The sequence below is a fragment of the Chionomys nivalis genome, chromosome 1 (genome assembly GCF_950005125.1).
Source record: "Chionomys nivalis chromosome 1, mChiNiv1.1, whole genome shotgun sequence".
NCBI lineage: Eukaryota > Metazoa > Chordata > Mammalia > Rodentia > Cricetidae > Chionomys > Chionomys nivalis.
In genome coordinates, this window is record NC_080086.1 from 99,004,543 (window position 1) to 99,027,808 (window position 23,266).

Sequence of the window (23,266 nt, forward strand, 5' to 3'; positions counted from 1 at the left end):
TAGTAGTACCTGTGCCTTTGGAGTTTGGTTTCATGTGTTCTTTCTTTCCTTCCTCAGGCAGCCTCCTGTTGGTGAGTCTCAGTGGAGAGTGCTGCTGCAGGACATGCTGACCATGCAGCGGCATGTGTACACATGCCTCGATGCCGATGCCTGCTATGAGGTAATGCAGCTGTAACTGTTTTTTTTTTTTTTTCTTATTTAGAAATTTTAATTGTGTTTGCTACAAGGGAGAGACTGAAAGAGACACTGTATATAATGTGATTGATGATTGATCAACTAGTGCTATGGATTGAAGCCTTATCATATCCCTCTTCTGCCTTCCCCTTGTTTATTGCGGTGCCATCTATTTTGCAGATCAGTCTTCTGGAAACACTGAATATGACATGATTTCTCCCTACAGGTTTTGGTGGTCACTAAAACTATAGCTCTTTTGGGGGCCTACCACTCAGCTCCAGAATAAATTACAAACAGAGGTTTATTATTTCTTGTGAAATAAGCTCAGCCTTAGCTTTGCTTGTTTCTAGCCAGCTTTTCTGATCATTTATTTATTTATTTATTAAAAATTTCCACTTCCTCCCCTCCTCCCATTTCCCTCCAACTCCCCCCACTCCCTCTCCCCCTTCCTCTCCAGTCCTAAGAGCAGTCAGTGTTTCCTGCCCTGTGGGAAGTCCAAGGTCCTCCACCCTCCATCCAGGTCTAGGAAAGTGAGCATCCAAACAGACTCGTCTCCCACAAGGCCAGTCCATGCAGTAGAATCAAAACTCAGTGCCATTGTCCTTGGTCTCTCAGTCAGCCCTCATTGTCAGCCACATTCAGAGAGTCCAGTTTGATCACATGCTCCATCAGTCCCAGTCCAGCTGGCCTTGGTGAGCTCCCATTAGATCAGTCCCATGTCTCAGTGGGTGGACGCACCCCTCGTGGTCCTGACTTCCTTGCTCATGTTCTCCGTCCTTCTGCTCCTCATTTGGACCTTGGGAGCTCAGTCCAGTACTCCAATATGGGTCTCTGTCTCTCCATCTATCGCCAGATGAAGGTTCTATGGTGATATGCAAGATATTCATCAGTGTGGCTATAGGATAAGGCCAGTTCAGGCACCATCTCCTCTGCTGCCCATGAAACTAGTTGGGGAAATCCCCTTGGCCACCTGGGAACCCATCTAGAGCCAAGACTCTAGCCAACCCTAAAATGGCTCCCTTGGTTAGGATAACTTCTTCCCTGCTCCCATATCCACCCTTTCTCCATCTCAATTATCCCATTCCCTAAGCTCTCCCCAATCCTCCCCTTCTTTCTTCTCTCCTTATCTTCCCTTCCCCCCAATTCACCCCCACCCCCTGCTCCCAACCTTTGCCCAATGATCTTGTCAACTTCCAATATCCACGAGGATAAATATATGTTTTCCTTTTGGTTCACCTTCTTATTTAGCTTGTCTAGGATCACGAATTATAGGCTAAATGTCCTTTGTTTATGGCTAGAATCTGCTTATGAGTGAGTACATACCATATTTCTCTTTTTGGGTCTGGGTTATCTCACCCAGTAAAGTGTTTTCTATTTCCATCTATTTGCATGCAAAGTTCAAGATATCATTGTTTTTTACCGCTGAGTAGAACTCTAAAGTATTTATGTGCCACACCTTCTTTATCCATTCTTCTATTGAGGGGCACCTACGTTGTTTCCAGGTTCTGGCTATTACAAATAGTGCTGCTATGAACATATTGAAGAGGATACCAGAAAATGGAAGGATCTCCCTTTGGATTGGGAGGATCAACATAGTAAAAATGGCAATTCTACCAAAAGCAATCTATAGATTCAATGCAATTCCCATCAAAATCCCAACAGAATTCTTCACAGACCTTGAGAGAACAATAATCAACTTTATATGGAAAAACAAAAAACTCAGGATAGCCAAAACAATTTTATACAATAAAGGAACTTCTGGAGGCATTACCATCCCTGACTTCAAACTCTATTACAGAGCTACAGTAATGAAAACAGATTGGTATTGGCATAAAAACAGAGATGTTGACCAATGGAATTGAATCGAAGACCCGGATATTAGCCCACAAACCTATGAACACCTGATTTTTGACAAGGGAGCTAAAAGTATGCAATGTAATGATGTAGGAGGGTCGGTCATCTGTCTCTGTGTTACTTTCATTGGTTAATAAAGAAACTGCCTTGGCCCTTTGATAGGACAGAAAATTAGGTAGGCAGAGTAAACAGAACAGACTGCTGGGAGGAAGAAGGCAGTGAGGCAGACGTGATGAAGCTCCAGCCCAAGATGGATGTAGGCTAGAATCTTTCCCGGTAAGTCACCACCTCGTGGTGCTACACAGATTATTACAAATGGGTTAATCAAGATGTGAGAATTAGCCAATAAGAGGCTAGAGCTAATGGGCCAGGCATGTTAAATGAATACAATTTGTGTGTTGTTATTTTGGGTGTAAAGCTAGCCGTGCTGGAGCTGGATGGGACGAAAAGCAGGCCTGCTTGCCTCAACACTACAATGGAAGAAAGAAAGCATCTTCAACAAATGGTGCTGGCATAACTGGATGTCAACCTGTAGAAGAATGAAAATAGATCCATATCTATCACCGTGCACAAAACTCAAGTCCAAGTGAATTAAAGACCTCAATATAAATCTGACCACGCTGAACCCGATAGAAGAGAAAGTGGGAAGTAGTCTACAACACATGGGCACAGGAGACCACTTCCTACATAGAACCCCAGTAGCACAGACAATAAGAGAAACAATGAATAAATGGGACCTCCTGAAAATGAGAAGCTTCTGTAATGCAAAGGATACTGTCACTAAGACAAAAAGACAACCTACTGAATGGGAGAAGATCTTCACCAACCCCGCATCAGACAAAGGTCTGATCTCCAAAATATATAAAGAACTCAAGAACCTAGACATTAAAACTCTAATTAAGCCAATTAAAAAATGGGGTACTGAACTGAATGGAGAATTCTCAACAGAAGAAGTTCAATTTGCCAAAAGACGCTTCAGGTCATGCTCAACCTCCTTAGCGATCAGGGAAATGCAAATCAAAACAACTTTGAGATACCATCTTACACCTGTCAGAATGGCTAAAATCAAAAACACCAATGATAGCCTTTGCTGGAGAGGATGTGGAGTAAGGGGTACACTCATCCATTGTTGGTGGGAATGCAAACTTGTGCAACCTTTTTGGAAATCAGTGTGGCAGTTTTTCAGGAAACTGGGAGTCAACCTACCTCAGGATCCAGCAATACCACTCTTGGGAATATACCCAAGAGATGCCCAATCATACTACAAAAGCATTTTGTTCAACTATGTTCATAGCAGCACTATTTGTAATAGCCAGTTTTTCTGATCTTATCCCAGCTAACTTTTACCTCTGTTTTTTTTCCTTTTCTTCTGTGTATTTTACTTTCACTCTTACTCTGTGACTGGCTGTGGGGCTGGGTGTTTGGCCTCTGGAGTCTTCCTCTTGTTCCCTTGCTCCTTCCTTCTCATCTCCCAGATTTCTCCTCCTGTTTACTCTCTCTGCCTGCCAACCCTGCCTATCCTTTCTCCTGCTCTTTATTAGACCATCAGGTGTCTTAGGCACTGTAACACAGCTTCACAGAGTTAAACAAATGCAACGCGAATGAATGCAACACATCTTTTTATCATTATTTGCACATGTTCCATAGCATAAAAATGTAACACATTTTAAAATAATATTTTGCAACAGGCTTCTACTTCATTTCCTGTGTTCATATCTTCTTTTGCTTTACATTTGTTTACACCTGATGGTCTCCTTCATACACTCTTTTTCTTGTTCCAAATCACTCTATAGGTGCCTACACTTGTGTCCTGAAAAGCCACAATGGCCCGAGCCTCCTAGGTGACTCTTGGTCACTCTCCACAGTGTTTCACAGTCTGTTCAAGTAGCTCCCTCAAGTAGGATGTATATCGACCCTTCCTGTGACTGTTTGTATAATGTTCCCTCTACTTGGAATATAGTCTTTTTTCTTACTTGGAAAACTCCTGATAAATTTTCATAACTAGGCTGACTATGCTTGCTAAGATCTCATAGAACTTGCCTCTACTGTAGCCTTCCTTTAAAATGGAGCTGTTTGCAGATAAGATGGGTTCTTTCAGCTTTGGGCTTGTGGTCCTAGGTAGGCATTTTACTATCACATATTTGAATGAATATCTTTCTGCAAAAGAACATTAGAAAGCATTTATAAGTTTTTAAAAGCTCTAGAAGACAGTAATAAAGACTTTTCAAAACTAACATTTTAATTTACACCTTTCGACAAATTCTGTATTTGCTGTTAAGTTTTGTTGTCCTTGGAAAATAATTTGAGAGCACAGTGGCCTAACTTTGAACATGGTAGACAAAGGCTGACATTCTGTCTCTAGAATGACGTCCAGATTGTCATTGTAGGCTGAGTAAAATGCCTTTTCCAACATGGATCGTGATGCTCTATGCATGGCAGTGCTTCTCAACCTTCCTATTGCTGGGACCTTTGCTAGAGTGCCTCACATTGTGGTGACTCCAACCATAAAATTATTTTTGTTGCTACTTCATAACTGTAATTCTGCTACTGTTATGAATTGTAATATAAATATCTGTATTTTCTAATGCTTTTTAGTGACCCCTGTGAAAGGGTCATTTGACTCCCAAAGGGTCACAACCCACAGATTGAGAATCACTACTCTATAACTAGCATGAATAAATCATTGGAAGCTCATTTGACTTGTGCTCAGTGTGCCAGTTTCACCTGCCAGAACCTAGTGAGGAGGGCCACCAGGTCAAATGTGCTCTCACTAGAACTTCCACTTTAAAGCCACTCTTGTTATGTTAAGTGAATTTTCTGCCCCAGACATCAAAATAAAGGCTAGTCTAAAGAGCAGTGTTTAGGTAATACAGGGAAAGCCGGGTGAAACTCCTGTTCCCCATCAAGTTGTTCCTATCTCATCAGTTTCTTCACTGTCCTCATCCACCCATGAATGGCAGGGAAAGAATATCACATTGTCAATAATAGGCTTGGGACTCACATTGTTTAATACTTTTCTGGCACAAGTAATCTCAAATACTTTTAATATATTCAGTGCCATTAGTACAATAAATTCTTTGTAAGATACTCCTGTCAGTGTTTCTTATTTTATTGAGATACAGTTTTTTTTGTTTTTTTTTTTTTGTTTTTTTGTTTTTTTTTTTTTGGTTTTTCGAGACAGGGTTTCTCTGTGGTTTTGGAGCCTGTCCTGGAACTAGCTCTTGTAGACCAGGCTGGTCTTTGAGATACATTTTAATATCCAAGTTAGAAAAAAGTCTCATTGCTCCATGCTATCATTTTAATGCTTATGTGTAAGTTAACATTTACAGTCTAACTCATTCATAAGGGAGAATTCAGATGAGGTTGGGGGTGCAGCTTAGTGGGCCAGTACTTGCCTATCACGCACAGACACTGGTTTGATCCTGCTCCACAGTGACAGAGAATGTGAATGCCTGTGTTATCAGCAATGACATATTATGGGTGTCAGATCTTGTAGTCACAGTCTGTTGCAGTCGGCAGAATGCGTCCAGTTTGAGTAGCGCACTGCCTGTAGTAGTTGACCAGTGCGTTTTACTGATTACTTATTTACTTTATTTATAGGAAATCCATGTAATCTAGGATGGCCTAGGGCTCAATTATCTTCCCTGAATCTCTCAAGTGCTGGGATTATGGCTGTGTGCCATCATACCTCGCTTCAGTTTTGTTTTCTAATGAATAAATTTTACATACTTAAGTCTTTATTGTAATGCCTTAGATAGCATGATTTGTTTCATCCTCTAAAATTTATTCTGAAAGCTAATTTTTTCTTTTATTGAGGTAGAATTCATAGAACAGTAAGGTAGCTGCTTTAACGTAGGCACTGTGTGCTTACTTACTACATACACTATGTCATACAAACCCCAGGTATAGGATAGATACAGTTTTGACTTGAAATCCTTTGGATTTCAGAGCCTTCATTTTGTTGAACAGAATCTCCCTTCTTTATCAATAACTGTGGAGTTTTCTTTTCCCAGATATTTACTGAAAGCCTTCTCTGCTCCAGTCGCCTGGAGAATATCCACCTCGCCGGGCAGATGATGCACTGCAGTGCTTCTTCGGTTAATCTTCCAGCTGGTGCGGCCCATAAAGGACGAGCCCAGTTCAGGGTCGAGTACGGGAGGAGTATTGACTTGGTGTTGGCTGCCAGCAGAGAGTACTTCAACTCTTCCACCAACCTCACTGACAGCTGCATGGACTTGGCCAGGTAGGAAGTCCGTGTTCTGGGAGCCACGACCAATGCAGGTCGTCTCTGATGCAGGCTGTGTATACTGCCTGGGTTTCTGTTGTGTACTGCTTTACTATAGAACGCGACCAGTGAACTAGGAAGTGCCTGAATTCTTCTTGATTCCCCATAAACATTCTTTTGATTGAGTCATTTTCTTCATTATCTATAAGCCTCTATTCCTCTGGAGCTTTGTAGGTAATATTTATCTCTTTTGCATAGCATGTGCTCCAAAGTCAACTCTGGATAGAAATTTCTAGATTTTAAATTCAGTTTCTTTCTTGGCTATCATTAGTCCTTTCCTCTTAGTTGACATGAGAAACAGGTATACTTGGCTTCTGAATTTAATAGTCTTATTAAAGAATTTCATCGTTCTTGAGGGAAGATTTTATGGATTGAAATTAATATTTATAAAGTAAATATTTATAAAACTCACAATTCAATAAATCTTATCCCCAAATTTATGTTACTTCTGAACCTTAAATGCTTCAGGAAAGCCTTTTGTATTAGTCCCTTATTCTATTGTTACGAAAACTCCTGAGCTTTTACTCTCAAACTGTATAAGCAGTATGAGATGGGAGGTCATGGTGGAGGAAGGTACTCTATGGTAAGACAGAAAGCCAGCAGGAAGTATCCTATTTTAAGACATGTAGGCTCTGGCTTTTAATGGTCATGTTCTGTTTAGAGCAGTGGTTCTCACCCTTCCTAACACAGTGAGCCTTTAATACAGTTCATCATGAACTCCCAACCATAAAACTATTTTTATTGCTACTTCATAACTGTAATTTTTCTACTGTTATGAATTGTAATATAAATATCTGACATGCAAGGTATCTGACCCTTCAACATGAAAACGTCTTTTGACTCCCAAAGGAGTTATGACCCACAAGTTGAGAACTGCTGGTTTAGATAGTGCTTTCCTGGGGGACAAGCTGACAAGTCATAAACCCTAGAGGGACACATGTACAATCTCATGTCCAAACCAATGCAATAACTGCATGTTTCACTCTGCATAAACAGTGGCTTAGTTATGTTTCTCCTGGCGCTCCTCTGCCATCTGATCATCAGTTTGCCTCTGGTCAGCATCTTTTAGGCCACACCACGGAAGTCCTATTCTGCTGTTTTCTTGGAGTTCTACCTATTAGACCACACTGAGCTTTTCTTTCCTCCATTCTAGAGACACATGAAACTTGCTTCTTTTTGTGAGGGCGGTTGGCAATATTTTTGACTTGCGCATTCTCTGTATCTTAAGTTTTGTTTCTTGATCAAAGAAACTGAAGAAAGCTATGAACCTCTCAGCTTTCAAGCTCTATGTCCCAGTTCAAACTAACTAGCTAACATTCTGTAAGAAGTTCTTGACTCTTTTTAAATGGTTAATTGTCCATTTCTTATTTTACTCATTTGGAAATTACTTACTTTGCAAGTACACATAATTTTATAAAATGGAGACATTGTACATTTCTTGTTATGACTTTTTTATGTTTTATTAAGCCAGTATGTGAACTGAAGCATTGACATGCACTTTATTTTACAACATTGTGTTAAATGATTTCAGTACATTTGTGCCTGAATTTAGCTGGTTGTAGTGCTCCTCTTTTCATTGTGACAGTAAAGCTGAAGTTAAGATGTCTTCTGGATCCAGATGCCTGTATGTCAGCCCAGTCCCAGCCAGCCCGCAGCCTTCTGATATTGGCTTCTTTTGAAAGCAGACTTGAGAGAGCTGTTGTGATTGCGTGTCTGTGCTTGTGAAGGTGCAGTGCCTATGTGCATGTGCAGCCAAAGGATGCTGTCCTTCTCTATTGAGCTCCATCGTGATCCCTCAAGGAAGAGTCTTTCCCTGACCTTAGAGCCCACCAATTTTTGGCAATCCAGACAACAGCCAGCAGGCCCCAGTAGACTTAATGCTGAAGTCCTCTAGTGCCTTCCTCCCTCAGTACTGGAGACATTGTGTCATGTAGCATACATAGCTTTTCACATGTGTGCTGGGGATCAAGTTCTCATGCCTGTGCCGCAAGCAGTCTCATCCAGTGAGCCATCTCCTCAGCCCTCTTCTTTTTGCTATTGTGATCTTAAGTGGGTTTCTAAGTGGTCAAAACTGTTGCTGTTATGTGAACAGCGAAGAGTAGTTGGTAGGCACCAGATGAACACTTACGAAGCTTCCTTTATGTTGCTAAGTGGTTCCCGTTTATTTCCCATTGCACATTATATGCTGAAGTGCCCGTTCTCTAAGCATAATGTGCACCTCCACTTGAACTTGCTTTGAAACCTGTTTCTAGCCCTAAATTTAATCGTTTGGTGGTGGTGTTCATCCTTTTGTTCTTGACTTTTGTTTTCATAAAAAGTATTGAGTTTGGGAGATTCTTAGTCAATGAAGTAGTTGCCGCGCAAGCTTGCAGGCTTGAGTTTGGAGCCCTGGTACACATATAAAAGCAGTGTGCAGTGACGTGCATACCTCATGTGGGGTGGAGTGCACGGCTGGACACAGGCAGACCTCTAGAGTTGGCTGGTTGGCTCTCTAGCTCTATTAGTCAGTTTCAAAGTAAATGAGAAAACCTGTTTTAAGGTTACTGAGGTAGCGAACAGCTGAGACACCAGCTGTCATTAGCCTCTGACCCCTGTGTGTCAGTGCGCACACATACAGAACTCTTTCTATAACACAAGGATATTTGGACTTGTCTTTCTTAGTTTGACTTCATTGCCCAGTTTTCTAGGTGTAATTTCTCATGTTTTCTCTTTTTTGAAGACTGTGTATGTGCATATGAATGTGGATGCTTGTGGAGGTCAGAAGTTGTGGTCAGATCCCTTAGGTCTGGAGTTACGGGCAGTTGTGAGCTGCCTGACATGGGTACTGGGAAGTGAGCTTCAGTTGTCCTCAGGATCAGCAAGGGCTCTTAACCTTAGAGCCATCTCACCAGCCCTGTTTTTTTATGCCCTTCTTTGAAATACTAATTGTCATAAAATTCTCATATACTTTGATGCTTTTCAGTTATTCTTCAAGCTTATTGAACATGGTCTTAACTGTGATAGCTGTCTGGATTCATTTTCCCCTTAAATGACTGGTAGTTTCTTCAATTCTAGCAAAGGTGAAAAACAACCCTTTTCCCTAGTGGTAACTTATGTCAGAATCATGCTCCCCCCTTTCTTTCTTCAAACTGTTACTGAACTTGACAGAGTCCTTTAAAGTAGTTAGTAAGCCTTTTTCTTTCTCTCTAAGGATCCTATTTTTATTTCAAATGCTGGAAATATCAAATAGAATAGCCTTTGAAATTCGAACTTGTGTTTGACCTAAAGCTTCTAGGCAGGTGTTTCTGAGTGATTATAAAATCCCCTTGCTGCATTGTGCCTCACTGTATCCCTTACTATCCCACAAGGATGCACTTTGATTTTCATCCCATGTGTATGATGTTGCGCTGGACTAATTGTGGTCTATGAGCCCTAAGGCATCCATGTTTACCACGGTATGGAGTATAGGAAATATTTCTTCCATTCCTATTTATTAGGAATTTATTATTCTTTGAGTAAGCAAAAGATATGTGTGCTGGAAGTTTTATGTCAGTTTGCCTGAAGCTAGAGTCACTGGAGCAAAGGAAACTTCAGTTGAGAAAATGCAACCTCCATTGAGAAAATGCCTCCATAAGATCTGAATGTAGGCAAGCTTGTAGGGCATTTTCTTAATTAGTGATTGATGGGCCCAGCATGCATGTATGTATGTATGTGTATGCACAAATATATACAGATACAACCTGCTGAGTACATTTTTTTATTTGTGCATATATGGTTATATATGGTTTCAAGGGTGATCACTATGTAGCAGACAACTAATAAGGGGGCTTATCCCTGGGAGATGCTGATTCTCTTCCCAGCAGTCAACAGACTATGACTCATGGTCTTTTGCCCTTCTTTGCTAACATTTCATTCATGTCCATACTCTTGTTCTGGTCTTATTTATGCAGCTCTTAGTAAGACAGACTGTTTCACAGCAGACCTTCTGGTTTTCTGGCTCTTACAGCTGTTCTTTTCCCTCTTCTGTGATGTTCCCTGAGCCGTAGATGAGGAGCTGTGATGTAGGAGTGTTTGTTGGGACTGGGCTCTTCATGATCTATTGATCTTTCCATTTTGTTCAGTTGTGGTTTTCTGTGCTGACTTCCATTTGCTGTAAAGAGAATGGTCTTTGGTGGTAGCTGCACTTTGCTGTGGATAAGATTTAGAATGTCATAAGGAATTATTAATGGTCTAGCAGAGGGTGCTAGTTGATTTCTACAGTCAATGACCTCCCTGGCCTAGAGAAGCTGGCTAGGATCAGTGCCGGTCACACAGTTGTTGGTTGCCACCAACATATGGGTACCACTTCTTGCACCTTAATGTGTTTCTTGTCATGGATCATAGGTGTTCCATCTAGGTAGGACTGTTTACCTGCATCCCTTCCTTGGCAGCTTGTATAGTATTTTCTGGAAGCACAGAAGCTAGACCCTAGAAAACAGGCTCTCAGGTCGTTGGTTGCCTCTCAGGTATTAAAGGTGAATTCCCTCCCACCCCTGTTGCTGAAGACACCACACACTAAGGACACATGGCTCAAATGAATCGAGGTGGATATGCCCTTTATTATTTGTAGAATTTTGCCTACTTCGCCACTTTTTTCTAAAACAAAGAAAATGCAGCAATCTAGTAATAGGGATGTATAAGTCTTTGTGTTGGGTAAATTTTCTGCCTGGAATTCGTGGGTTCAAGGGTAAGTGCATGTAAAGTGTTGTACAAATCAGAGTTTATAATCCTTACGTTAGAATCAGCAGAACTTGTGAGTGCTCACAAACGGAAATCTTCCAACTGCAAGATCAAGTTCTGCCTCTTGCCATTGAGTCATACTTACCCTTGAGTGACTGCAGTGCCCTCCTGGTGCCTCAATTCCTTTAAATGTGCTGTCGCTGTCAGCATATAATAGCCCTTGTCGGCTAAATGGTCTTACATAGGCACCTTTCCAAAATAAGTTTATTCATTAGAGAAAACTTCTTAAAAGTGAATTTTTTTAATGAATTAAAAAAGAAAAACGTTGAAAGTATTCTACATGATCAGATGTTAAATGAGAAGGACAGGTCATCCAGCGCCACACAGAAAGGTGCTGTCTCAAATCAAAGAAAGCAAGTGTCACTCACCTGTTGATTACCAATCACATTCTCTTTTGTCAGTGCTGTATTACCAACTGATTCTTCTCTTCTGTTAAAGTTCTTTGATTGTATAGGACTGTTTTAGCTATTCTGGATTTTTCATTTTCCCATATAAAGTTGAATATCATCCTTTCAAGGTCTGTAAAGAACACTGTTGGAATTTTTATGGAATTGTTTTGGGGATTGCATTGAATCTGTAGATTGCTTTAGGTAGGATGACCATTTTTACTATTGTAATCCTACCAATCCATGAGTGTGGGAGATCTCTCCATCATTTGATAACATTTTCAATTTCTTTCTTAAAAGGCTTGAAGCTGGCCGGATGGTGGTATCCCATATCTTTACTTCCAGGACTGTTATACAGAGAAACCCTTTCTTGAACCCCCCCTCCCCCCAAAAAGGGCATACAGTCATGCAGTTTTGGAGCAAGTCTTTCACTTGCTTGATTAGAGTTACTACAAGATATTTTGTTTTTTGTGGCTGTTGGGAAGGGTATTGTTTCTCCAATTTCTTTTTCAGCTTGTTTGTCATTTGTGTATAGGAGGGCTACTGATTTTTTTTTTGTGTGTGTGTGAGTTAATTTTGTGTCTAGCCACTTCACTGAAGGTGTTTTTTATCAGCTGTAGGAATTCCCTGGTATTTTTTGGGTTCATTTATTTATACTATCATATCATCTGCTAATTATGATACTTTGACTTCTTCCTTTCCAGTTTATATCTCCTTGATCTCCTTCCATTGTCTTATTGTTCTATCTAGAACTTCAGGTCCTATATTGAATCAATATGGAGAAAATGGACAACCTTTTAGCAGTCTGGCAGGTGTTAGAGAAATATGTGTCTGAGCACTTCTTGCTCACTATAGAAAAGTAACTGGGTGAATTTATGCCGCTGGTTTTTAAAATCTGTGTGATTTGTTTTAGGTGCTGCTTGCAGCTCATAACAGACAGACCGGCTGCCATTCAAGAGGAACTAGACCTCATCGAAGCTCTGGGGTATCTTGAAGAATTTGGGGTAAAGATCCTGCCTTTGCAAGGTGCGTCTTCTGCTTGGTATTGCATTGCTAACTTATTTTGCACCAATTAAGTATTGTTCCTTTTTATTTCTTTCAATGAAAGTAACTTTGATAATCTGAATATATTATTAATATATAATATTGTCTTTTTTAATTTTTGCAATGAAATCTCAAGTTAAAACGTTTTGCAGTGAATTAAAAAAAATCTTGTTTATAACCTTTAAAGACGTAATAGTAGTGACAGAGCAATTGAACAGTGAGGCCATTGGATCAAAGCAAACATAAATACTTCTTATTTTTATGAATGACAGTTGTAGATTTAATTCAGTTTTGGCATATAGCTTATTCCTGTATTTTACTTTCATAAATTATTAACTAGGTGATCACCTCCCAATCTTGACTTAAAAGTAATGGGAGACAATTCTTTCTTAGAACTCAATTGCCAATGATGTTTTCATTTTGCTTAGGATCTTTTGTCTAAATTTAACAGGTATGTTGGAGTCATCTGGACAGACGTCACACAGCTTGCCCTAAATGCTTGTCCTAAACTGTAAGGATGATGCATTGTAACATTCTAGGCCTTAGCTGATCATAGCTAACCATAGACTCTTTAAATTCATATCTGGTTCCTGAATGAAAAGGTGGTTGCCTAGGGAGAAGTGTACTTGGCTGGCTGCTATAGTCTACTATTCCTAAATCTAGAACTGGCTGGAACTAGTGATGAGGAAATATAACAGTTCATTGTAGCACAAAATTACTGTCTCATACCCAGGCCCACAGCCATTCAATCCCAAAGAAACATACAGAGGCTTATATTAATTATATACTGGTTGGCTAATTGCTCAGGCTTATTGCTAACTAGCTCTTATGACTTAAGTTCACCCATAATTTTTGTCTATGTTTATCCACATGGCTTGGTACCTTTTGTCAGTATGGCATTCTCATTTTGTTTCCTCTGCCTCTGGCTGGACTGACTCTGCCTTTCCTCTTCCCAGAATTCTCTTAGTCTAGTCACCCTCTCTATCTTTTCTGCCTGACTACTGGCCAATCATTGTTTTATTAAATTAATATGAGTGACAAATCTTTACATTGTACAAGAGCATTATCCCACAGCAGTTCATTTCATCTTTTTTTTGTAAGTTTCTACCATAGTTGTGCTCTCTCATTTAAAAAAAAAATAATATCAGATCAGAAGCCTCAGTTCCTCCAGGTGCTAGTGGCTGTGTTCCTTAGTCCCCTGCAGTGTCAGCAATAACTGGGAATGAGGAAGAGCCAGTAGTTGCTGTGTCGCAGTTTTAAATTTTATATGAATTTTCTTTATGGTTTTACTCAAAGTTTCACTTCTCAATAAAAGCTACTGTGCTGTAAAGACATAGACTATTATTACTCTGAATATCATTGTTGGATACAGGCGTAAGTAGCACCCTGAGTACATATGGAAGGTGATGGTTAGATTGTTAGGTCATAGACAATCTGTTCAGATGTACCATTAATGCAACTTTTGAACTCAAAACTTTTTAAATATTATGAAAATTAATCAAATTTGCTAAAAACCATTTTAGCTCATTCTAAAATGTTTAATTATTAACTATTTTCCCTCCATAATATATTTGTTAATTTCAGCAAAGGAAGATTCTAGAAAATAATAAGTTTTTTTCTCCTTTATCTTTCATTAGGATAAATATTGCAGCATTGGTATATGTGTGTACACGTGTCTGCATGTGTGTATGCATATTCAGCTGTGTATTTTTGCTACTTAAATAATCTGAGCTGAGTGATGTATAAAAAACTGTTCTGCATGCTGTGATCCTTTAGAATGCTAAGTGAGTTCTGAGCTCTTGTGGTAGTCAGTTAGATGTGATTTTGATGATACACAACCAAGACTGTTAAGACTACACCTTCTGGGAAGTTTCTGAGTGGAGGAGTTGCTGCTGTAATACTGGGGTTTAGTCACCCTAAGATGGCCAGTAAAAGGACTGTTGTATTGTTGTACCAGCAGTTCAAAGAGGAGTTAAAAAGTGTTGACTTGTATGTGCTAATTGCAATCACTTAGACTCTTGCTGTCCAGTTGAATATACTTATCTATTATTAGTAACCATTGCTCAGGATGAATGGATAAAACAAGTGTTTTATTGAGTGGGAAAATGGGTTGATAAGGATGTAGCACTACAGTTTCCTTCCTTGGTTGTGGTTAGGAGGAGGATGATAATAGTAGGGAAGTGAGCCCCTGAAAGCTAGAACTTTTATTAGAAACACACAAGGCATATGGCATGTAAGGCCCAGCCTCTTTTTTGTGTGTAGAAGTATTATATCAATAACAGGCTTTGATTTAAACATCTATTTAGAATGTAAAAATGTAGCTGTTTCATAGCTATTGTGTTATTGAATCTGGAAGAAAACATGTAAAATGACAGCAGATACTAAGGGGAAAGCCCACACTTTAAAAATCAAGTTATAGAGACCTTGAATACAGTCCTTTAAAACCTTGACCGCACTGTGGTATAAAGGCTAATGGAAATAACCAGCAGCTCACAAGGCTGGATTGCGTGACTGGAGCTGCCCACTGTGATCAGCTCTGCATGCCTTGAGACAGTGTTCCCATGCAGGGGAACATCAGCGGGGAATCCAGTGATGTGGCCTTTACTCACACATGGCGTATAGCTTTTCCACTCTTGTTCACTGTCCAAAGAAGTTACAGTGTAGATGAAGCGGCAGGTTATGTTCCCACCCGGCTCCTGCATGGCTAGCTTTTACACCTAAATAACAACATACAAACTGTATTCTTTTGAACACTGCCTGGCCCATTATATCTAGCCTCTTCTTGGCTAACTCTCATATCTCACTTAACCCATTTCTATTAATGTGTGTAGCACCACAAGGTGGTGGCTTATTGGGAAAGATTTTAGCCTACATCCATCTCCGGTCGAAGAATCATGGCGACTGCCTGAATCTGCTTCTTTCTCCCAGCATCCTGTTCTGTTTACTCCGCCTACCTAATTTTCTGTCCTATCAAAGGGCCAAGGCAGTTTCTTTATTAACCAATGAAAGTAACACATAGACAGATGACCCTCCTCCATCATTACAGCATGAGTTTAGCAAGGTCAGCAAGGTGGACATTTGGGATATAAAACTGGGGTGGATACAAGTGTTCATCTGCAAACATCCTGCACTTCAGGATGTGCATATATTGGAACACTGAGGTATAAAGGGCATGTGCTTTGCAATTTTTCCTCAAATGGTTAACAAAAGTATTGGTCTGTGTATGTGAATATGCATATAGAGGAAGACAGGAGTGAGTGTATGTGTGTATGATTGTGTATATATGTATAACTTTAGAAGGAATTAAGAGCTGGTGAATCCAATTAATACAGTATTACAATGTAGATATTTTTGCAACTTAGAGCTCACTTGATGTCCTTTGACATTCTCCCTTTAAATATTCTTTGCTCTATGATATGAACTGGTTGATTAGGCATTTCATTTTCTTGAGTGTTAGTTTAAGTGAGAGGACTGGGCTTAGCCATAGGAGATGTGGAACTTGGTGCCCTTCTTCCTGGGGCGAGGTTGCCTTAGCCAAACTTAGTTGTACTTCCCTGTAAACCCTGTAATCAGGAGGCAGGCAGGAGGATTTCTGCACAACAAGACAATCTCTCTCTCTCTCTCTCTCTCTCTCTCTCTCTCTCTCTCTCTCTCTCTCTCTCTCTCTTCTCTGTGTGTGTGTGTGTTTGTGTGTACTCATACATACTAAAGTATATTTTGAACTTGGGCATGGGGAGATGAGTCTTTACTGTATAGTCCACGCTGGACTCAAATGCATGATCATCCTGCCTTAGCCTCAGCACTGTTGAATTACAGGGGTATGTCACTGCAGCCACTCTGAGATCAGTAATTACATTTTGGTTCCCTTATGCTTGAAAATTTGTGTTCATGAAGTTCTTCACTGTCTGTTTTTAGTGCGCTTGTGTTCTGATCGGATCAGCCTCATCAAGGAGTGTGTTTTGCAGTCTCCCACATGCTACAAACAGTCAGCCAAACTGCTAGGCCTTGCTGAGTTGCTGAGGGTTGCAGGTAAGTCTCTGAGTGCTAAACTCCTGTCCCATTTATCACATCAGTCTATATGAGCATCAGGATTTGCTCAGTTGCCCAGAAGAACTTTTTTTTTTTTTTCTTTTTAAAGCACGGAACAATATTTTCTAGGAATCTTGGCCTGTTATTAAAGTGTGTGTTCACTGAAGTTTTGGGAAAATCAGATGCCCTTGAGTGAAAAGGGCTTAATCAGGGTGTACAGTTGTGAAGTCAGCAGAAGTTCTTGTTATCATTCAAAGGAGACTGCTGTGTGAAGCACCCACTGTACCAGCACACTCACGAGCCAGACTGAGTCTGATAGTTCTGATAAACTTGGTGGAAAGTTTTGTGCACTTACTATTTGGCAAAGTTATCATACATTTTAGCTCATTCAGTTTTTTTGCGAAATTGTTGCAGTGTTGGTTAGCTTCCCATTTTATAATAGAAATTCAGAAGTTAAGCGTGCTGCTTACCAGGATGAAGTAGGAGCCTGACTTTCAAGGAAAATCTCTGACTCTGCATTTTTATGCTCCATTAACTATAGTGCTCCTACCTGCAAGAATATTTTAGTGCTAGTTTTATATTTTTTGAAATATATATATATATATTCACATATATACACATATATATATACATGTGTGTGTAAATTTATATATATACATACATACATGTATATTTATATTTCTATAAGAATAATTGTTGGGTATTTTGTTCTTTAATAGTGGTTTGAGTTTGTCATAGTCTAAACCATGAAACAGACTCAAAAGTAAAGAAAATTTGTTTTTCTTTTTAGCCTTTATAAATTCAATATATTAAGTAGACACATAGGTTACTATTTCAAAGTCCTAATAAGTAGAACTCTTATTAAGGTCTTTCTTCTAATAAATATGTATCACTTCTCAGCTTGGAGCACAACGCTGACATCTGCTACACACTCGGAAAGGTCTTGGGACCTGGTTTCTCTGTGAGGCATAATGGCCTCCCTGGGAGAACATTGAATGTAGACTCAGAAAAATGGTTTGATCCTGATTGTGTGTATGTGTGTGTGTGTGTGTGCTATAAGTTTGCAAGCTTTATTTGTCCAGAGCACACATCTAGGAAACCGGAAAGCTGTCCCTTTTGGTTACCATGGTCTAGTAATAAGAGAACCAACTGAGTGCATGCATAGAAAAGCTCTTCAAACATGAAGGGCGGATTTCATGAGGGCCTAGCTCTTATAGATGTGCTGTTCGTCACCTCTGCACCTGTTAGGGTAGTGTCTTTCTTTGATTGTGACATATAATGAATAGACCAGTCAACCTTCAAACAGTTCTACGAGGAGAGCATTCCTCCTGAGGATACTGTAGAGGCGTGTGGAGATGCATGGTACTTGGATCTATTTTCCTTATTGCAGCTAATTTAGTTCTAAAACTTCAGATCATCTCAGATTGGCCACACTTCACTTCCCAAATGTTAACATGCTATGTCTTGTATGATATTCTAACTTGGAGCAGTATCATTGAAACATAAGGCTAAAGTATAAAAATTGTTCAACAAATTGATCTTGTGAGCCATGTGCGTTTATACAAAAGTCTCTATCAGGTACAGATTTAGTGTCTTTTCTGCCTTAACCCCGCACCTGCCCCAGTGACCGCAACTTTTACAGTTTGAAGTGTGATTTTAGAACTACAGTGACGTTTCCCTTTCCCAGCTTCACAGGCTGAACGCTCGTTCTTACTATGCTCACTAAATCCAGACCTTTCACCTTTTCCTTAAAGCTTGCCCTGGATGCCTTCATTTTGTTTCTGGCATACTCAAATGGCAACCATTTTCATTTTGGCACTTTAGAACCCCACTAAGTAACTGACGGGTACACGAGCACTGTATATTGTGACAGTAGGACTGATAACTAGAGTGACTGGAGACTGTAGCCATGAGGCGAGCAGGCCTGCTTTTCATCCTGCCCTGCTCCCGCAGGAATAATATTAGCTCTGGAATAATTACATGGAAACTGTATTCATTTAAACACTGCCTGGCCCATTAGTTCTAGCCTCTTATCGGCCAACTCTCACATCTTGCTTAACCCATATTTAATAATCTGTGTAGCACCACGAGGTGGTGGCTTACCGGGAAAGATCCTAACCTGCGTCTGTCTCGGGTTGGAGAATCATGGCGTCTGCCTCATTGCCTTCTTCCTCCCAGCATTCTGTTCTGTCTTCCTCGCCTACCTATGTTCTGACCTATCAGGCCAAGCAGTTTTCTTTATTAATTAACCAATGAAAGCAACAGATAGAAGACACACCTACATCAGGAGACCATCTTACATAGACATGTCTTATTGTACAGTGGATACAGGGATGACTCGTGTCTTGAGTACAGACATGGGGCAGTGCTCAATTCCATCATGTTACTCAAAACTTGCAGAAATGAACTGTGGGAACAGGAGAGTCATCATAAATAACCAAGACTCATTGTTGGTGGAGGGAAGTTTGGCCCCTTACTTGCTATTAGCAGACATATTTTATGGTGTACTTCGTACTCAAAGCTGTTTGTTATGGAACCATTAATGTTCTTCAGACAAGCCATGGAAGGAATAGTCTTGGTTTGTAGCCCAGGTTTGCTTCTCATCTAATCTGTAGCCTCCTGAGGTCAGAATGACACATATGAGCACCACAGCCATGAATGGTTTCTTTCATTGCTCCATGAGCCCCCACACTCCTGGCTCTTGTCTCTGAGAATATACTTGCTTAACAACATTTTCTAGGACTGTTCTTAACCATATTGAGTTTTGGATTACCTGATCAACTTTTAACTTTCAACTAAGTAACTTTGGACTTCATGATTGCTATTTGGCCATTCTTCATGTAAAATTTATCAACAATAATGGTTTCAATTTTATTCTTTAATATTTCATACAGCTTCATTCTTTAATATCTATCTCTAATCCTTGTTACTGTGTGCCTCATAGGCAGAGAGGTGAATCTCATTTTGAAAGTGAAGACATAAGATTAGAGAAATCAGTTTGTTTTTTAGCCAGGCAGTTGCCTTTCTACCTTCTGCTTTTATCTCTGTGTATATTCTTTCTGATGTTGTGTGATGGCTCTCAGTGGCCTCTGTGTACCTGTGCATTTCATCTCCTTTATAACACTTTTATAAGTGTATGACTCTTTGTGCAGAAATCATCAGATATGGGGTTTATTGATCTTAATAAGAGGAAATAATGTGTAAAGGTATTGACACATGTAAGTAAATATTCATATTTCCTGGGAAGGCTGAGACAGGAAGGTTGCAATTTGGAGCTCAATTTATAGTGCATATTGAGACTCTGCCCATTTAAAAATGTATAAAAAGAGAAGTAATAGGTGAAATCCCTTGTTTTATTACTCCTGCTCTTACCAGAGAAGTAAAGCAAATATAGCATGAGAGACAGTTGTACAAAATTGGCTTCTGCTACCATGAGGTGAGTTGGTTGAGTCTGAAATTCTCATGGCTGGGTGAGAAGATTAGAACCTGGTCTGGTTCCACAGGTATGTCCTAAGACTGCTCTGCATAGGAGCCTTTCACCCTCACCCACCCCCATCCCTTTCATCTTGGATCTTTTTCTGTGACTCTGTCTGCCTCCCAAGATTATCCAGGATTAACCTTTTCACTTAGCTGCTAGGGGCTTGCACATTGTCTTCAACAATGAGTTTAGTATTTAGAGCCTAGCCAAGACACATGAGAAAAAAATGCACTTGACTCTTTCACTCTTGTATATAGTGTGCACAAATGCAAGCATTTCAAGAGTATTAGGTAGGGAATGTGTTTACATTAAACATGGTATGTGCATTTCCTCATGTGTGTATATATGGTTAGTCACGAGTAAGTCTCTGAAAATCGAGAAGTAAAGGAGTATATGACAGTTTAACAGAGACTGTCTGGGCAGGCTTTCTTCAAGAGGAAGGTGAGAGAGGGTCTTCCTTTGTGTCTGTGGGTGTGCTGTGTTCAAGAGGCTGTCTTGTGGTTTGTTTCTTGCTGGGGCGCCCCACGCATGTAGAAAGTGTGCATGTTGTTTACCTTCTGTACGTTTTCTTTTAGTTGTCTTTTCACAGGAAGTATTCTCAAATAAGAATTATTAAATTAGAAGGAAGATTGTTTTTCCTTTTCTAAGTGAAAAATAGAGCATGTTATTAACCATATGGATGTAAGTTTGAGTTAGTTTATATTGTATTTAAAGTGAACTATTGTATAATTACTTGTTGATCTATGCTTTCTTTCATGCTGCTACCTTTTAAGGACAGCTAAGACAAAAATGTCATGTGGCTTACCTAGTTTTGGGGGTGGTGGTGAAGTTACATTATAACAGTGCCTTTGACATTTATAAGTGGCATAATACTTTCTTATTCAATGAAATTTATAATCTAGGTTTTCATAATGACCTTGGCTTGGACCATGCTAACTTTCTGGTTATCGTTATAGTGGCAGTGTATACTCAGTTGAATTGAGCATATGATTTTTAAAACAATAGAAAAATTTCATTAGTATATTAGAAAAAAATTCCTTGCCATTCTTGACATACTTATGTCTGAGTTACTGAGATATGTGCATGCTGTTTTAGAAAAGGTCTTAATATTTGCTAAAATGTTGAGGGAGACTATTCCAAATAATTTAGATTTCAGTTTGCTACACTGAGGTCTTTGTATTAGGAAACTTAAAGGGCTTGTTAAAAGCTAAGTGGAGATGCATTAAAATTGCAATCAGTTAATTTAGCAGATAGCCTCATGAATCAGGTAGAATCAACCCTGGATTGGTTCGGAGTCCTGTAGACTAAAAGAGGAAAACTTTTAAGGTGTTTAAGAAAACAAGCAAATATATATTTCTATATGTGTATATATTGAAGTGGAAACCTCCTACTTAGAGGCTAACTGGAAGCTCTGATTCCTGGCCTTGATTAGTAGAGCTCTAGAATGAAGTCTCAACTCTGAGGCTATCTACGTATTAGGTATGGCCACCTGTCCCCAAACCAAAAGGAGTAAAGGTGAAAAGTTGGAAAAGCATTTTATTCACTGTATCTAAATTGGTGCTATAAGGAGGACTAATGATGCTCCTTCAGTCTTCCAGGGAAACATCCAGAGCTCCTAGATTATACAGAGAAGGGAGCAGAGTCAGGCTCTGTCCTGTTGGTCATTATCTTATGACTGATCCAGGAGGCCTTGTTTCAGTGCCACAATCACAGCTGCTTGGAGATGGAACCTACTCCTGCCAGCTGTTTATCCATTAGACCCCTTGTTTCTGGAGCCTGAGGTGACTGAAGGACAAAATGACTTGAAGTGAAAGAGATGGATGCAGTGGAGACAGAGAGGCCAGCATTTATTGAGCTTTCAGGCACTTACTGGACATTTGCGGGCCCAGGAAAGAGTCAGTGCTTTAACAAAAACCCGCCCCTAAGTCCTTGTGAGTATTACTGAATAGGTAGTGATCTCTGATGGTTTCAGCTAAAGTTTTTCATTTTCTGAGCACTTTGTACTCAGATGTTTATGTCTCAGGCATTCCTTTCAAATACAAGGAATATATCACACATTTTTATAAAGATGAATTCAAAACAAAATTCCTCCACTATAGTCCCTATAATCATTGAGTGCTGGGTCCCTTCTGACATTAAATGTTCAACCCTGAAAATGAGGTCTTCTTATTAAAAGTCTGGGTCCATACTGTCCCACAGTTCTTCAAATATATCAGCAAATTCAGGTAAGTGCAAGATAGGAAATGGGTGTCCATTGAGCACAAAGTAAAAAAGAACTAAGATGTCAAGTTCATAGTGAACACAGTGGTTATCATGACCATACGGTCTTGAGGAAAGTGCTCTGAGAGGGTGCTGTGCACTCAGGATGATGAGCAGTCGGTGTTCTGGTGCCCAGGCTGACTGTGTTCTAGTAACAGCTCTCAGGCCATGGAGGGCTGCCAGACATGTCTGTTTCTACAGAAGCCATCTTAAACACCAGAAACCATACACAGCTCAGTAGGGAATTGAAATCCTTAAACTCTGATGGATATGTGTTGTTCCACAATAGCTAGCTGTGTGCAGGGTTCTGTGCATTCAGACATCTTCAAAGAGTATGTTGCAGTACAAATTCAGTCTTACTGTTGTACCAATTTATTGAAACACAAGGAATGTGTTTTTTTAATACTTGGTTCAGTAACCATGTATTCATTAAGTCAAAGAATACCATGAAAGCCACACATATTTCTGAGGTAGTAACTATAGTAGTTGGGCATACAAACTTTGTTTAGCATTTCCTGATTTTTGAGAATCCCAATAGTCTCAGTTACCTTGGCAATTTTAACTGAATGGTTCTATTTTACCTCTGTGGCATTTTACTGCTTCCCATTGGTTGGGTTTCTGTTGGTTCTCTAGGAAGTCAAGGTGCTGGAGTTTTCTCCTGCTACTGGCTTCTCCATGACAGTCAGAAGTGCAAATACTAGTGTGTTTTTATGTGTGTGTGCACATGTGTGTGTGTGTGCATGGCTAAGTGTCTTGTGTGTGAGAGTATATGTAAGTCTCTCTCTCTCTCTCTCTCTCTCTCCCTCTCTCTCTCGTGTGTGTGTGTGTGTGTGTGTGTGTGTGTGTGTGTGTGTAAGATTATCAAGAATACCCATCAAGGGTAAGAGAGGATTCTACTCTCTGAACCTAACAGGATATGGTTCTTTTTCAAGAGTCCAGAATGGTCAAATTTTAGCAGAGGAGAAATGAACATATGAGATGAGGCAGTACAGTATACCC

General features: G+C 39.9%; 1 protein-coding gene across 2 annotated transcripts in view; it reads left to right on the plus strand.

The window, feature by feature from the left end:
* The window catches only part of Nbas (NBAS subunit of NRZ tethering complex), a 319,717-nt gene that overhangs the window by 140,237 nt on the left and 156,214 nt on the right, over positions 1-23,266 (plus strand). For both annotated transcript variants that reach the window (XM_057768127.1, XM_057768135.1), the window contains exons 29-32: positions 58-160; positions 6,042-6,271; positions 12,371-12,483; positions 16,417-16,530. In XM_057768127.1, coding sequence (XP_057624110.1) covers positions 58-160; positions 6,042-6,271; positions 12,371-12,483; positions 16,417-16,530 — 560 coding nt within the window. The remainder of the gene's footprint in view (positions 1-57; positions 161-6,041; positions 6,272-12,370; positions 12,484-16,416; positions 16,531-23,266) is intronic.